The sequence below is a fragment of the Hakea prostrata genome, chromosome 5, assembly GCF_041222555.1.
Source record: "Hakea prostrata isolate BN-2017 chromosome 5, UWA_Hpros_2, whole genome shotgun sequence".
NCBI lineage: Eukaryota > Viridiplantae > Streptophyta > Magnoliopsida > Proteales > Proteaceae > Hakea > Hakea prostrata.
Window position 1 is genome coordinate 8,395,680 of NC_142604.1, and position 16,481 is coordinate 8,412,160.

Consider the following 16,481-nt stretch of genomic DNA (forward strand, 5'->3'; position numbering starts at 1 on the left):
GACTTTTTGTGAAATTGCTTAAAAAAAAGGACTTGCTTTTGATAGAAGATAGGTGACTCAGTTGTTTTCTTTTCTTTTTTCTCCGCCGCCCCTTTCCTTTTAAGGGTTTTAAATACAGAAAGGTAATATTGCAAATTCTAGAAATATAATAGTGTTGACTCATCACTTAACCCTAGATTTTGACACTAAGGGTATGGTTGTTAAATAATTCTATATAAAGTGTGTAAATGTAATAGAATAAATTTTAGAATAGACATAAACATAATTGTTTGCAAATACAAAGGGGTGAATATAATTTACTCTTTAGTATTTTGAGTAAATATATGGTTTCAATATTTGGTAATTGGTACGATATCGGGGCGATAGGTTATATCATTTTGCCCTTATACTAGTATCATACCATTTTTTTAAATTGTAACACCATGTTATAGTAATACCATATTATATTTGTTCACTACAAATATAGTATGACATAAACCGATTCAACCTCGATAAAACGACATTATACGAATTGCTAAATATAATGATAGAAATTATTATTGAGTTATTGCTTTTTACATTCTTATTTCTTAATTTATTTGTTTGCACTCAATGGTTACTTCTTTTACTTGCAGATTTGAAGGTTATTTCTTAATTTATTTGTTTGTACTCAATGGTTACTTCTTTTATTGACAGATTTGAAGGTCCAACCTGTGTTCCACATCTCCCAATTGAAGAAAGTAATCGGATAGCATATCACTCTCCAACCAATTTTGCGACTAAAGGGCTGTTGAAAGTGTTGCTTAAGTAGAAAGAACTGACTCCATGTGAAAATACGTGGAAAGACCATGATGAGGCAAACAACCAATTTCTAGACTTTTATCTTGAGACTTGAGTACAAAGGTTGAAACTATTGGAGGGAAATGTTGATAAACCCCTTGTGTTTCGAGTATATTCTCAACCTCTGCTGAATAAGAATGATTGGGGGAATATTTTGTTAAGTGATTAATTTAGGAAATTATCTGATAAGTATTGGGGAGGGTAACAAGTTAGGTTTATCAATTATTGTCAAGGGAAATGAGGGAGATAGCTAGGATAGCATGTTTTCATTGGTTCCCATGCATGTTTAGGGCAAGTCCCCTCCATGGAGACTGGAAAAACAAACAATGCAAATAATGGTTCTTTATCTGTTTATTCCAGAGAAAAGTATAGAAAAGGAACCAATGCTTCAGTATAATTAAGAGGATGGATTTTGGGTACAGGTGGTTTTTGAGGGAAAAAAATATGAATAAAACCCTAAATGATTACATGATCAATAAGTTTTATTTATCATCTTCTGACGCAGGCTCTGCTTCTTCAGCGAAACGGAAGATATTAACATTGAGATCCACACCTCCAACCTTAGAGAGCTCGAAGACACAGCGGTCACCCACTTCTAGTTTATTGTCACGAGCAAATTTGCACCAACCGCCACTGAAGATTGCTTTCTTTTCATACAAAATGCAGTTGACCTCCCACACTTTGCCATCTGAAACTGATAATTTGATATACTGGGGTCCTCTTTTCATGTGTTCTTCAGCAAAATCTTTTGGTATAAACTGTACAAAAAAGATTTGCATAATCTGTAACTGATTTAAAACAGAGTGATGCAAAGGGAGCTTGTTTCCACCAAAATCATGACCCAAAAAAGCTTTACAGAACATTTTTTTTTAGAACTGTAGAAAGTGTGATTTAAGTCAGAAAAAACATTTGAATGTGTGAACACCTGAAAACTTACCAATATAAAAGACTTCAATACAGCAATTTCATTCATGGTTACCACAAAAGAAGGATTTTTGGTGTCATAACTCTTGGTTGTAGATTCCACCATAGCTTTTTCTTCCTCTGTATCCAACTTCCTCTTCATATTCACTTGTTTCATGGTTGAAGGGTTGAGGTGTTTCTCTGCATCTATGGACAAATCAACGGTTAAATGAGAAGGATTATGATAGCTATTGCATGGAAAAAACCACCGGTTTTAAAAGACACTGGGTTTTGCTGTTGGAGTACCCCTGTTTTTACCTGAAATTTCTTTTCCAGATTGACCCTCCAAAATGCTGGATTCTACTCCATAAGTAGATGGTTTAGAAGGCTTAACACCCAGATTGCTCGATTCGTTGTTTCTGTTTCTCTTCTGTTTTTGAGAGTAACTTATCGTTTCTGGCCTTCTTCTACTAATACGTATTTTCTCCTGACTTTTGTCGACAACCACTTCTCTGGAAGAAGGCATAGGTGAATCCAAAGGCATGTACATCTCATCTAAAGAAGAAGATTCTGATGATGTAGATGTGCTTTTTTGATTGATATGATCATCGGAATGGACTTCAACCATTTCAATTTCATTTCTTATGCCAAAGGAAAGTTGATCTTTACCTTTGGATCCAAGTGGTGCACTCCCATCAACCAATTCTCTCAATTCCTGAATATTTCTGTGTCTCGTCTGTTTCCGAGAACTTCTCCTTATGGGTCTCTTGCCTTTAGTAATCTGTGGCTCTTGAGACCTGTCAATGGGCTCCTCTGTTGAAAAAGGCAGACTCTGTGGTGGAGTAGAAATATCCAAGGGTTCCACTTCTACAAGGTCCTCTTCCTTCGGTTCTTTCTTTACAAGATTCCAGCATTTATTATGAAAGTTCGGTTCTTCACGACCACTACCATCGTCAGTTGGATAATCTATCTCGCAAGCGCTTTGATCAAATATAAATACCGAAAAAATCGAATCCCCATCGTTTCTGAAAAGGAGAAGGTTGCCAACAGCAACCGAGTGGTACTCCAAAAACTCTCGCAGTCCATTTTGAAACCTAACTGAACCATCTACTTTCTTAACCTCTACTTGCCATTTTCTACCAAATGGATTCTTTAGTACTGCAACTAATTCAGGTACTTCATCTAGAAATTTTCTTCTGAATTCTTTTGGGATTTCCTGTAAGAGCCCCAAATTATTATCAGATGTGACAAAAGCATCGAATTCACATTAACCAACAACATAATATTCTCGCCATAGAAGAGGGTCAATCTCACATATAGAAGACAAACGATCAACTAGAATTTGTTTTAATCCAAGACGAAAAATACGGATAAAGAGCACCAAGAGTATAAAATTGAAGAAAGGTTCATTACCTAAAATTTTACAAAAACAGAAATCCGAAACGGGGGAGAGGGAGGGAGGGACTTACTAACTCTCCACTATCAAGAATTTGTTTGAGAATTATCTTGAAGAAATGATTTTCCTGCTCCGACTGACTCGCCCGTGTACCAGAGTTTTCAAGGATTCTCCGGCGTTTGTTCATGTTCTTTTCTGCTAAATTATGAAAAACGATGGTAATAGAAAGAGAAAATTTTTGGAAACAACAAGAACAGAAGTAGAAAAACAGAGGAAATCGAGAGATATGACTCAGGTTCTAGCTTCGAATCTGGAAAGAAATCTTGTCTAAGGTAATGATAGAATTCAGAATTTTCAAATCTCGCGAGTTTTAGCCCTCTAAAACCCTTTCAGTAGAGTGGTTAATCTTATAATTATAGACATTAACACTTCTGTAACGTTTTTAACCGAGAAATTCTCTTCTATAACGTTTCTAATTACAATATGGCCCACCTGGTGGATGGGTCCCACTTGCGATCTCAGAGATCAAGTATTGTATTTGTTTCGGTTTTTTGGTGTTTTGAGTGATGCAAAATTCCAATTTCCAAAGCACAACCAAGAGTCAAATTCAATCAGTTCTGAAACTCGTTGCTTTATTAAACCCTAGTCAGTTTAATCAGTGTGTTCCGTTCTTCGTCGATTGGAATGTCAAATCACAATATAGACGTTATGGAAAGAATGATTTTGGTGTTCTAACAGTCCCAAGACGATTGAACAACCCGAGAATCTCAGGAATTTTCGGTAGTAGTTTGGAAAGAATATTAAACAATGGATGATTCGCATTCAAATTCAAAAAGGGAAAAGATCGTCTTTCGTTTCATGTTCTACTTAGTTTTATTTGGCGTTGAGTTTGGAAGTGACAATCTTCATTACCAGTCGAGCCCCAGCACAAGCAAAAGAGCCACCCTCTTAAGCCTTCCTTGGTGGTTATGCGATGCGCCGTCACCGGAGAAGTAGAGAAGGACCTGATAGCTCCGGTCACCCGGCTGGAGGATGTCATTTCTTCAAGATCATTCTTGAGGCCAATGTTCGATATCAGCGACTAGTAATCTCTCTCTCTCTCTCTCTCTCTCTCTCTCTCTCTGTTATGCATGGTTTTTTATTTCTGTCTTCTGACATATGCTTAAGGGGAGGATGACCTATAAACGAGAAGTTCCATGAATGCTCTTGATCATATATTTGGAACAAAGATCAACTCTTTTGTTTGTTGAGTTCTGGCTGAATTTGGGCTATGTTTGTTTTAGTTTAGTTACACTTTACAAATGATTGTTTTAAGAACAAAGGAAGATTACTTTGAGTCTCCAGGGCCGACAATTGAATTAACTCCAAAGCTAATATAATACCGCAGAATCTCATTTGGACCTTTTCAGATTTGACTTTTATTTTCTTTTCACATGCTTGTAGCCTGCAAGATGTGGGTTTGGGTTTTATGGAGGTTATGGTTGGATTATGGAGGATTTGTTCGTGATGTTTTTTAGTTTAATTTTAATTTTATATTATTTCATTGTTTTTTTTTATTTTGAACTCAAATGTCTATGATTCCTCATTTGTGGAACTAGCTGAGTTAATTTCTTCCTCAGTAAAGGTATAAACAATTCTCTGTCATTTATCCCTTCTTCTTGCTCCCACTCGTCCCCATCTCTTTGCCATTCAAACTTCTTTAACCCTATTCCCTCATGAATCCCATATTTGAAAGGGGTAGTAGTAGTAAATTACTTGAAAGAGAATCACATCCTCTTGGATCTGGGGAGGGTCAAACCTAGGCAGCCTTACCCCTGTTAAGAAGGATATTTTCTGTTAAAGTGTTTTAATTTGATTTCATGAGCATTTACAGTGTACTTTGTAAGTTATTTCAGGGCACCTTCATAGCCAAAAAGATTTTATACTATTTCAGGTCACTTTAAGTTTTAATTTTTATTTTGATGATAATTTCTTGTCACTTCGTTGGTTGGTTAATAAGTTTAAAAAATCCGATTTCTAGATATTGATATAATGACCTTTTGTTCACCTTATTATTCTATATAAATTTCAATGTGTCGAAATCAGATAAAGCTTTTTCTTCTTTCCAACTTTAAACACTAGGAAGTGCTTAAAATAATGCTTTATCATCTTTATTTTTATGGCTATTTTTTTTAATATTGCTCTAAGATTATCAGAATCACATCCCTTAGTGGTAACTCTTATTTGCTAATTCAGACCCCTGTTGCAAGTTGTTATGGTGGGACAATGATCTACTTCACTTTTCCAGAGAACTTTAGTACCTTAGAAAGGACTGAAGCCCTTTAATATGCTGCTCCCTTTAATATACTGCTAGCATCAATAGATACTATTAGAGACTGCCTTAGATCATAAAACATAATTCTCTTTCCATATATAAATCATTTGAATCTTACGTGATTTCCCCTGTATTCTCCCTCAGAGGATTCCTCTGAAGTTTTTAACGAAATTCAGAGATGAACTTGCTGACGTTGCAGTTCTCCAGGTCCCTACTGGGAAAATCTGGCATGTTGGACTGAGGAGATCCAACAGGAAGGTTTGGTTTGGTAATGGCTGGCAGGAATTTATGGAATACCATTCTATTCGTGAGAACCACCTTTTAGTTTTCAGATATGATGGTAATTCAAGATTCTATGTTTTTATATTTGATATGACGGCTTGCGAAATAGAATATCCATGTGATCCCTTGGATTGTGAAGAAAACAATCCTATAGGTGGATGTAAAATTGAGGAAATTGAAGAGCAGTCCTTTGAAAAAATTCTCAATGTTCCTTCAAGGCCAAGCGGAAGAACTGCTGCTTCAAGAAAGATAATGAGTGATGAACCAGAAGAGCAACTGTTTTGTAAAACCAGAGGTAATCCATCATCTCCATGTATTTTAGACTCTTCGCTGATATAGTGCAGCTGGATGAGTTGCAAACTATTTCAAGTAATTTGAGCTACAAAAATGCAGAAAGAAGTGGTTTGAGGCTGCAACAAGCAGATAATGATAAGAACTTGTCTGCTACTGTGAATGCAAAGGTTTCAGTGTCAAGAGAACAACAGCTTCAAGCAGCCGCCGCTTTCAAGTCTTTAAACCCCTACTGCATGGTGAAAATGCATTCATCTTATGTGTCTGATCCTTTTATTTTGGTAAGCTCCAAACTAAGAGTTTGCTCAAAGTTTCAGTACTGTACAATCATCACTCATCATATCCCTGCGGCTTTCCACTTCTAAATTGGACAAGTGAAAGGAAACTAGTCATCATCTTCAGGGGTAGACCACACACATTTCCTTGCAGAAGTAGCAGCATAAAAGATTCATTCTGAGACCTTTGTTCAACTTTGTTACTTTTGTATTCTTGATCTAAATTCAAGTATTCAATTTCTTGGATGTTTGCAGAATATGCCACGAAGCTTTGCCAGGAAATTTGTGACAGAGTGCCGTCTGGAAGTCACGCTTTTGGTCCCAGATGGAAGCAGCTGGCATGTACGGTGCTGTTGTTCATCACCTGGAAGCTCCACCAAGATAACAAAGGGGTGGAAACAGTTTGTAGAGGAGAATAATTTGGAGAAAGGTGATATTTGCATCTTTCAGCTAGTTAAGAAGATCCCTGTTCAGTTGAAAGTTTTCATATACCGTGAGCAGCAAAAAGAAGCTAGGTATGTATGTAGTTGCATCAGGCTGTAACCGTGAATAGTAAATTTAGAAATACTAAAAAAAGGCAATGACGTAGAATTAGAATCAGACATTAATGTTTCATAGAGATAGTACATAGTTGTAAACTGCACCCTTACAACAAAATAAAATATCGATGCAGTGACCATGAATATGGTTCGAGGCTGCAACAAGCAGATAATGATCAGAACCTGTCTGCTGCTCAAGGGCATATGGATCCAAAGGTTTCAGTGTCAAGAGAAAAGAGGCTTCTAGTAGCCGCCACTTTCAAGTCCGCAAATCCCTACTGCATGGTGAAAATGCATTCATCTTATGTGTCTGGTCTTTTTATTTTGGTAAGCTCTAAAACTTGGATTCTGCTCAAGGTTTGGGTACTATACAGTCATCACTTATCGTATCCCTGCTGCTTTCCACTTCTACATTGGACAAGTGAAGGAAACCAGTTATCATCTTCAGGAGTAGACCATTTACATTTCCTTGCAGAATCAGGAGCATTAAAAGATTCATTCCAAACACTTTGTTCAACTTTTGTTGCTTTTGTATTCTTGATCTAAGTTCTAGTATTCAATTCTTTTGATTTTTGCAGAATGTGCCACTAAGTCTAGCCAGGAAATTTGCCACGGCGCCCCGTCTGGGATTAACACTTTTGGTCCCAGATGGAAGAAACTGGGACGTACAGTGCCGTTGTTCATCACCTGGAAGCTCCACTAAGATAACATTAGGGTGGAAACAGTTTGTAGAGGAGAATAACTTGGAGCAAGGTGATATTTGCATCTTTGAGCTAGTTAAGAAGAGCCCTATTCAGTTGAAAGTTTTCATATACTGTGGGCAGCAGAAAGAAGAAGCTAGGTAAGTCCATAGTTGCATTAAGCTTTAACTGTAAGTTAATATGAAGAAGAAAGGCGATGATGACATGTAAAAAGAGAAACCAGAGATCTTGTTGGAAGGATGCATCAATGGTGACAGTTCATTCTAAATTTATTTTGGTGGAGAAGATAGTCGATACTATCTGAAGCATCTTGTGAACAAAACACATGCCTCTGAGCTAGATTTGATCAATATCCAACTTCTTTTCACTTATGTATGGGGTCGACATTTTGGATTTTGCCTCTTGAATGAAGTTTTTTTCTCTTCTTTTTGGTAGAACCTCTTGAATGAAGTTTTCATTACTAAAAGTGAATGGGACTATGGGAGTGCTTTACTTGGGAGACACACATACATGTTTTTCTCAAGTGATGCTTGGTGGTGTATAAACAGGTGGTTTAGAATTTTAAAGTTTCACACAATTGCTTTTAGGACGATTGAGAACTCAAATTCATTTAATTTCCAGAAATATGTACTACATGGACAAATTTTTAGATCAATGAGAAATACACTTTAAGATCAATGTGAACTACATGGACAAATTTTTAGAAACATTTACCTTCGTCATTGATCAAAGTGAACTACATAGATCTGGGTTTTAGAAACTAACCAGGCTAACCAGACAATTCCCACTTAGAACCTTAGTTGAAGCTTGAATCATGGCATTAAACTATCAAATACAAAGAAAAGATTACAGTAGATTTAGTTGAAGCTTGAATCATGGCATTAAACTATCAAATAAAAAGAAAATATTACAGTAGATTTAGTGGTGAAGGTGGTTCTAGTTCTTCCATTGGGCTGTTGTTAGGTTTCTTCATCAGAAGCATTTTTGTCATAAGTCAACATTCCAACATCCCCACTGGGTGCACAGTAGCTGCTTGGATCCACTTCCAGAACTATTGGTGTATGTGCAAGTGATAGGGCTTGGAATATGTGAACACAGAATGCATTATCCATTTCTTGGATGAACTCAAAGATGCAAGCATCGCCATTAACCAGATTGTTTGCTTGCTGAAACTCCGACCACCCAGAAGATAGCTGGATGCGACCATCGCTCTTGCGAATTATCCTTACCGGCTGTGATATCCCCTGAGGAACCTGAAGCATTACGCTTCCCTTGCTTAAAAGATCAAACTGAAGCGCCAGAGCCCTTGGAATGGTCTAGCACCACAAGGTAAAATGAGACCAACAGAAAATTGTGAGTTTGTAGTGATTGTAGTGAGCAGTGAGGGTGCGTGTAATAGAATAGAACATCCATTCAATTCCAGAAGGAAACTCACTACATGATATTTTCTGGAACTCCTCACAATATGTATGAAATGTGGGCGCTCTGTTTTGAATGAACTGACTCCTTCAAGCACTCTGTCATGTTTAGCCTTTCTTTGCTTCACTGGTACAATGGCTCCACCTACACATTTTAGCTAAACAATTTGTATAAAATTGAAAATGAAGTATGATCATGAGCTGGTAGCTGTTTCTTTCATAAAAAAGAAGAATAGTCCCTAAGCACTCACAAATTTTTGCTTCCTGAGAGCCTTCCTCTTCCTCTTCTTCTTTCTTAATGTGGTACATGGGTTTTGCTTCTTCAGGATGGCAGTTCATCCTCTTTTCACAAGCATTTACTTCATCAGGATGGCAGTTCATTCTCTTGTCTAAAGGCAATTCCTTTTCACAAGCACTTCTGTCATAGATAGTCACCCTAAATTTTGATTTGCGATTATATTTGAAAACCAACAAATCCCCAACGTCTAAAGAGTGATACATCACAAAGTGCTGCCAACCCTCTTGAAGAAACCAGCCATTCTTCGTCTTCTTCATCTTCACACGCCATGACTTCCCATCTGTATTTTGAAGGACGAACTTTTTAGGCTGATTCTCTTCGAAATTTTTGACGAAAGCTTGTGGTATTTTCTGTAAGACAAATTACAAACATATTCAAATCAGCTAAGTGCACCCAAAGAGCTTGAGGAGAAAGCAAGGAATGGGTTTGTGGTGGGAGATGTAGGCGTGCAGTGCAGTGTGGAAAGGTGTTTTCAATTCTTACCACTTTTCTTGAGAAGTCACCAAGGAGGATTTTGAAAAAGCATGGTCTAGCTCGTCGCTTCCTACCCATTGGAAGGCTTCAGGAGTAAAGAGGAGAAAACAGAATAGGTAGAAGGACAAAGCAGAGCTTAGAACACTGAATTGAGAAGCATTAATTTTATTGCTTCCTTCCCATTGGAAACCAGTGAAAACAGAGGCGGAAAAAGCATAGGAAAAAGGAGAAGTAGTGTGGCCTTAAAGTGAAATACCCAAAGACATGTCACACGAATGGGTTGCAGATGTCAGCCTCGCATCTTATTCACAAATCACAACCCATAAATATCTTTCCAACGGTCGGAAAGATTGGTTCGTACTTCGTACCATTTCAAAATTTAAAGCTGAATTAAGTTAGATTTCAGGTCTCAAGAGCTCTGAAACCAGGAAATTTGTTTGTTTTCTCACTGTAGGTCGATGACTTGAACCTTGATTGGACCTGTAATCTCCAGTTTCTTCGTCTGTTCAGGCGCATTAATGGTTGTAAAATCCTCTAGAGAAGGATGTCCTGGCAGGGTTCCTACCAGCAGGATAGATTTCTTTCCTGGCGTAGCATCGAATTAAAGGGGCTGTATTCAAATTTTAAATTTTCTTTCAGAAAAACCTTCTCCCTTTTTTGGTAGCAACCAGAAAATCTATTAGTAACGGATGAGTTACCACCAAGAAAATCTATTCTCCACCATAATGATAAAGTTAGGGTTGTTTTTATCCACCATAATGATAAAGTTATGGACTCCGTCCCTCGAAGCATGATCTAAAGTCTCCAATGATATATACTACTAGTTGATGCGTATATTTTGAATACACTAGATACAATACACATCCGTACTTTTGATGTTACCACTGCGACAAACGAACGATTTTTGTGTCCGCCCTTGAGGCGTGTATTTTGTTCTCTTATGTAGGTGCCGGTGCTTATTTGGTGCTTATTTCTAAGGGTATATTGGGCTTGACCCATCCCTTACTCAGAATGACCTTGTCTATTGCATGTATGACAGTTTGGTCACTTTCTGCTCCTTGGTTCGGTGTGAACCTTGTGTTTTCATGCAGCTGTGTGTCTGTACTTTTCTTTCTTTAATGAATAAAGTACTGCTTACCAAAAAAAAAAAAGAAAATTGCAACAAAATGGATTGATCAGGAAACTTGATGCGTTACCACCAAGAAAAATGAAGCTTACATTTCTTTCTATCCTAAACAGCAGAAGGTAATTTAAGAAATAAATGATCTACAAGTGCATCAGGTTATACATTAAACTTGAGAGGACAGTCTTCTTCACGTACATGCAATAGTTTGTCAACTGAATTTGATTATTGAGACGATAATTCAATACTCAAATTTTCTCATGTGTATAATCAAAGTTAGGGATGTCAACAGTGCGGTATGGGGCGATTTCGGGTTGGGCTTAACGGTTTTCGGTTCAAAAACACTCAGCCCAAACAAGCCCATTAGCAAAATAATGGTTTCGGGCCGGTTTGAGTTCGGGCTAACTAACGGTTTGGGTTAACGGTCTATATTTGGGTTGACTAACAATTTATGATATGCAAGAAAAAGAACAAAAATGAATAGTTGAACATCCTATAACAAAAGCCAAAATTCTATAGAAAGTAAAATTATTATTGATCAGTCATTCGACTTTGTAGAAATTCACCCACCTTATGAAATAAAAAACTCAGATAGTAAGTAGTAACCTATAAACTGTAAGCTCATCTTCAGGCTCTATAAGATAGTCATCTTGAAACAAATCTTCAAACAAAAAACCCTTTTAAATTCCAACTTGGGTTATAAATGAATTTTTAAAATTGGGTTCTTGTTTTGTGAGAATGCTGATTTTTTCCCCTTCTATGAAATCCCTCTCTCTTTTTGGTTGATATTTAACTTGACATGCAAAAGAAATACCTCTAAATTGGATAAATATTTACTTATTTAAACAAATTTGTTACATTCAATTATGTATTCATACTTAATCCTTTTAATTGTCCATTACCCGTAGTAGAAGACTATTTGATCTTTGAATTCATGCTCAGTTTTTCTAATAGTCTATACCAACTACCTAGTGGTAATATGATGATTCAAACAATATTTAATGTAAAACTATAAAACGAGTTATAATAGGTTACCGTTAGGGTTTAGATTGGGCGCGCTCTGCCACAGCTTATTAAGGTTCGGTTCGGCCGGTTCGGGTTATAATGGGCCCGTGCTGTCCGATTTTAACAGTTAAGATTACAAATTGACACCCCTAATCAAAGTAAAACCAGCTCGCGCGTTGAATTTGAAATGATAATTTTTTTTCTTCTTTGGATAAATCAACTATCATTCCAAAAGAAGAGAACAAGACAAAATTTTGATTTAAATTCACCTCTCTTGCTTTATTTCCCTTCCCTTCTAACAAACAAACAATCAAGATCCCAGCATCCGTGGTATTCCAAATTTTCAAAACCCCCCTGTGGGTCAAAATCAGGAAATCTAAGAATCCATTCTACAGTGTGTAGAACAAGTTCCCCAGCCAAAGAACTGCCATCACAGGCGTATCTATTCATTCTGCAAATGTGCAAGACCCTGTGCATTACTGCGATAAAAGTCCAGCTATAGAAAGCATCATGAGAGAAAATTGCATGATAAAGCCAGATTCACTAACTGTACCAATGCAAGTTCAATTACACTAAGTAGAAAAGCATCAAACCTTAAAAACACTGAAAACATTCTAGGTTAAGATCATACATGCTCAACTAACTGGATTAGTCCAGCCAAGTAGAGGTTACTTAAGATGTACAGCAAAGCCATTGAAGCTCCATCTTTAGATGTCATGACCTAAAATACAAAATTGTTAACAGTTAACAATCTAGATGTAGCACATGAAAGAAATCAGAATGTGTTGCAGTAGGTACTTCATATCAAATTGATGACAACCCTGGAGCCACATTAGAAGGATATATTACAACAGAGAGAACACCTAAATGTGATCATGAACTGAAACTTAATGAAATGTGTAATTGTAGTCAATCCAAAATGAAGATCACCTATGCAATTGCAACAACCAACCTTAATCAAGCCTTGGCAAAGATCTTTCAGATTTTTGAGTCAGGGTAAGCTCGGCCAGGCATGAAATGTTTCTCATATTTGATACCTTACTGGAAAACATAATTTTAGGTTTCATGCGTGAATGCATGCGTATGTTGTGTCCAGGTGAGAACCCATGTAGCTAGGCATTGGAAGAAAATGGTGGATAGTTTTAACAAGGATCAAAGAATCTTGCAAATGTCATAATCATTAGCCACTCCATACAGATTCAAGTTAGGAAGAATGATGCTGTTCAAGGTTTGCGCATGCTTTATTGTTTAGCATTGTTTTTTGAACTTCTATTTCCTTTCCTTCTAAGTTCCAACAACTATTTAGAAGAAAGAGGATAACAAAAATCTTCTATGAAGATATGGAGGCTGCTGACCCGATCAAGAACATCCAGACCCGAATACAAAAGAACCATGTTGAAACAATTTCACGGTATGAAAAAACAAGGATGTTGCCTAAAAGTAGTTAGTATTCCCCAAATGTACCACCAAAACACATAAAAATTTTGAAAAGTCATCACGGTGCAGTTGATACAGATAAAAAAAAACTCTTGTAGAGTTTCTATAGGACTCATTTTCGACAAAAAGATTCTTCCCTGATCTAAAGAACTATTGAATTTTGGGATACAAAGATAACTCTTCGCAAGCATTCAAATGATTCTAAATGTTGTTTCCGGAGATCGGCATATAATAGTATAATGGTTGTGGGTTAGTGAGACAGAGATCCTGGGGCTGTCTGTAACATGAAAAAGTTTCACATCAGCTTCCAGGTGGGTGAAAGTAGGACAGGGACAATGGATCATAGCACATACCAATGTCATCACCTACCTTTCAAACATACTCGTGACCACAAAGTTATGTCCCTTACAATACAACCATGTAATAGTAACAAACTTAAATCAAAATGAAGAATCAATAATCAGAAGGGGAATCAGTTGCTTGGTTTTCAGAGTTCAGGTTGGCCTGAACTGCTGCAATCCACAGAGACTGTTACCATTTGATACTTCAACCATGCTACCACCAATCATAAAAATATTGAGCTTAATATATAAATCAAGAAAACTGTAAATGTGAACATATAATCAGTTCCAGTTGTTTTTTTCCCTGGGTAGAAAAGCTTACTTTCAGTTTGGGAAAGATCATAAGAGGCTTCAACTCTAACTATCCCAAAGAAAAATTCCAAAGTGGGTTGGTACAGGTTTTGTGCTCCAAAGGCAAAGGGTATCAGGTTTGTACAGCCCAAGCTGCAAGATGGCTAATATCTTTTATAACTAATATCTAATACTGTATAAATCAGAGTTTCAATATCTGAGCATAGAACTTGAAAGCTCTTTAGTTCCACAATGAAATTCTGCTTGGTTAACCACCTTCTGCAAGCCCTGAATTGGGTTTTCTATTTGTAAAAGGCCTTCTACACTAGTATAACATCACAAGAACAGAGAATATATGATGGAGAAACAAAACTTACAAGAACTCTAGCCACGACCACGCCCACGGCGCCGGCCCCTTCCACGCCCGCGCCCGCGCCCACGGCCACGGCCACGGCCACGCACATTCCCTCGTCCAGAAGCTCCACCTCTCTGAATTTTTCTTGCTTCGCTGCCAGGGCAAAGAGTTCTGAGGCAAATGAGGGGAACCATCTCTTTTACCACCCGAAAGATGCGAACGTCTAACACAATTTGTTGCTCCTCCTGCTTCTGCAGTGGCTCAACAAACTGGAACAAGCAAATATCATCTTCCTCTATGTTGTTCTCGAGAACAAAATCAGCCCAACCCTTTGTAAACATTCCTCCAGCAGAGTTTTGTCTGGGTTTAAACTCTACAACCCTTTTTTTCCCTTCACAACAGAGAGTGCAGTTGATTTCCTTTAGAGGAAAATGCTTCAGAGCAAAGTCGTAAGGGATCGTCTGCAACCGATTTGGTAGCAGATGAGTAGGGGATAGATTATAACGATGCCCAAACAAAAGAAGTCAGAGCTCAGCTTTATAGTTACCACCACAAATCTTCTATAAACATTAAACTTTCGCATGGTGATCAAGAAGCTCCCCTTCGAGGAAGCAGCAAAGGCCTCGTCGGCCAATTGCCGGACCATTTTCTTCTCTTCTTCAGTTGCAGCTCGTCTACCCGATTTATGTTCACGAACACTACGCTTGAAGCCCGGTGGAGCTTCACCTGCATCATTTAATTCATCATCTGAAGAAGAATCTTCACTTGCATTGTCTAATTCATCATCTGAAGAAGAATCTTCAACTACTTCATCAGTGAAAGCCGACCATTCCCATCGAAAAACAGAGAAGCAAATCAGAATTTTGGAAGCAATTAGAAAATCGAGAAGAGAAGAAAAAGAAACTGGTACCAGGTACTGGGCGTGATGGCTCCACCCTGTGACTTCGAGGCTTCTTTGATGATGTGGGTACTCCATTTGGTGAACGAGAAGATGAAGGCTCCATACTAACACGGCAGCCACGATTTTCGACGAAAAAAGAACAAGCTTTCTCACATAAGCTCTCATGATCGAAAATGGAGACATCAAAATGTAACTGACCACTGTATTTAAACACCAAAAAATTCCCTGCTTGCAGGCAATTATCTTTTACGAACTGTGACCATCCATTTTGGAAAAAGAAACCATCTTGGGTTTTGTTCAACTCCACTTTCCAAGTCTTTCGAGCAGGACCTTTCAGACAAACGGTTCCACAAAGCTCCTTAACATTTTCAACGAACTTACTTGGGATCCTCTGGAAATGTCATAGAACACTAAAGTGGTAAATAGAAAAACACATAGAAAGAAAAAGAGAGATAAAATTAGACTTACGAGCTCTCGATCAAAACCCAGAGGCAGAATCTGGTAGAATCGCTTTGACTGAAATTCTGTCCAGTAAACATATTCGTGAATGCAGGTTTCATCCATATTTCTTCAGAGCAATCTAGAGAGACAGGGAAGAAAGAAGAAGGGAAAGCGAGAGGAGAGCACCACCGTTTAGGGTAAAATCCAGGTAACAACCACCACGTGCAACTGGAATAATTTCCGGGACCGATGCAATCGGGTTCACATGCTCCCTGCAATTGTCAATTCCTGCAATTCCGTGTAATTAATATCTAGGCACGTCAAAATTAATAATCCAATCCAATATTCATAATTAAAATTAATTCCTGCAATTCCGTATAATTAATGTCTAGGCACGTCACAATTAATAATCCAATTTAATATTCATAATAAAAATCTAATTTGTAACTGAATCTAATAAATTATTAAAATTTCTTCCATTTTCTCTCTTTTATTGTGATTTAATTTTGGAATTTATTACATTTAGCTACTATAGGTTCTACGTCATAATTTTATATATGTGATTATGTGTTATGGGTATTTTATAATAGACTTATTTAGGTCGAACCAAAGAAGAACTGGACCGATCAAACCTTGGTCGGACCACGAATAAAACGAAGGTACTAAGCTACATGTACAGTTTGAATCATATATAACCTCATTAAAGATAGGGATAAAGATTCTAATCAAGTCAGGTATTTTGAATTGCTTTTAGAGTTCAGATCGGATTCCACAACTACAATCCAAGTAGTACTCTCTTGGATGATAAGATTCTTCTCTCTAGAAAGTTGGTAGAGTTCCATTCGAATTCCATTATTACACAGTTAAGAATATTTGA

The 16,481-nt window shown here is 37.4% G+C and overlaps 3 protein-coding genes across 5 annotated transcripts; 1 reads left to right on the forward strand and 2 right to left on the reverse strand.

The window, feature by feature from the left end:
- Nucleotides 1-1,125: 1,125 nt before the first annotated feature.
- On the reverse strand, nt 1,126-10,053 carry LOC149014868 (uncharacterized). Its single transcript, XM_089155360.1, has 9 exons — nt 9,720-10,053; nt 9,190-9,586; nt 8,956-9,083; nt 8,483-8,836; nt 8,286-8,345; nt 3,192-3,416; nt 2,041-2,938; nt 1,757-1,929; nt 1,126-1,577 (listed from the first exon to the last, which is right to left on the reverse strand). The coding sequence occupies exons 1-9, from the start codon at nt 9,786-9,788 to the stop codon at nt 1,302-1,304; spliced, it is 2,580 nt and encodes an 859-aa protein (XP_089011486.1). The 5' UTR covers nt 9,789-10,053; the 3' UTR covers nt 1,126-1,301.
- LOC149014869 (B3 domain-containing transcription factor VRN1-like) lies at nt 4,267-7,892 on the forward strand. Its single transcript, XM_089156207.1, has 5 exons — nt 4,267-6,009; nt 6,108-6,286; nt 6,536-6,795; nt 6,954-7,146; nt 7,398-7,892. Exons 1-5 carry the CDS (start codon nt 5,721-5,723, stop codon nt 7,662-7,664), a joined length of 1,188 nt encoding a protein of 395 aa, XP_089012333.1. The 5' UTR covers nt 4,267-5,720; the 3' UTR covers nt 7,665-7,892.
- A 1,920-nt stretch (nt 10,054-11,973) lies between the features above and the next one.
- Nucleotides 11,974-15,866, reverse strand: LOC149014870 (B3 domain-containing protein REM16-like). 3 transcript variants are annotated; one of them, XM_089157105.1, is made up of 5 exons: nt 15,632-15,866; nt 15,173-15,554; nt 14,810-15,048; nt 14,285-14,723; nt 11,974-12,559 (listed from the first exon to the last, which is right to left on the reverse strand). In XM_089157105.1, exons 1-4 carry the CDS (start codon nt 15,725-15,727, stop codon nt 14,292-14,294), a joined length of 1,149 nt encoding a protein of 382 aa, XP_089013231.1. In that variant the 5' UTR covers nt 15,728-15,866; the 3' UTR covers nt 11,974-12,559; nt 14,285-14,291. The 3 variants fall into 3 exon arrangements, with proteins under 3 accessions (XP_089013231.1, XP_089013230.1, XP_089013229.1); XM_089157104.1 differs by having other exon boundaries at nt 14,810-15,066; XM_089157103.1 differs by having other exon boundaries at nt 14,810-15,069.
- Between the last annotated feature and the right edge of the window lie 615 nt (nt 15,867-16,481).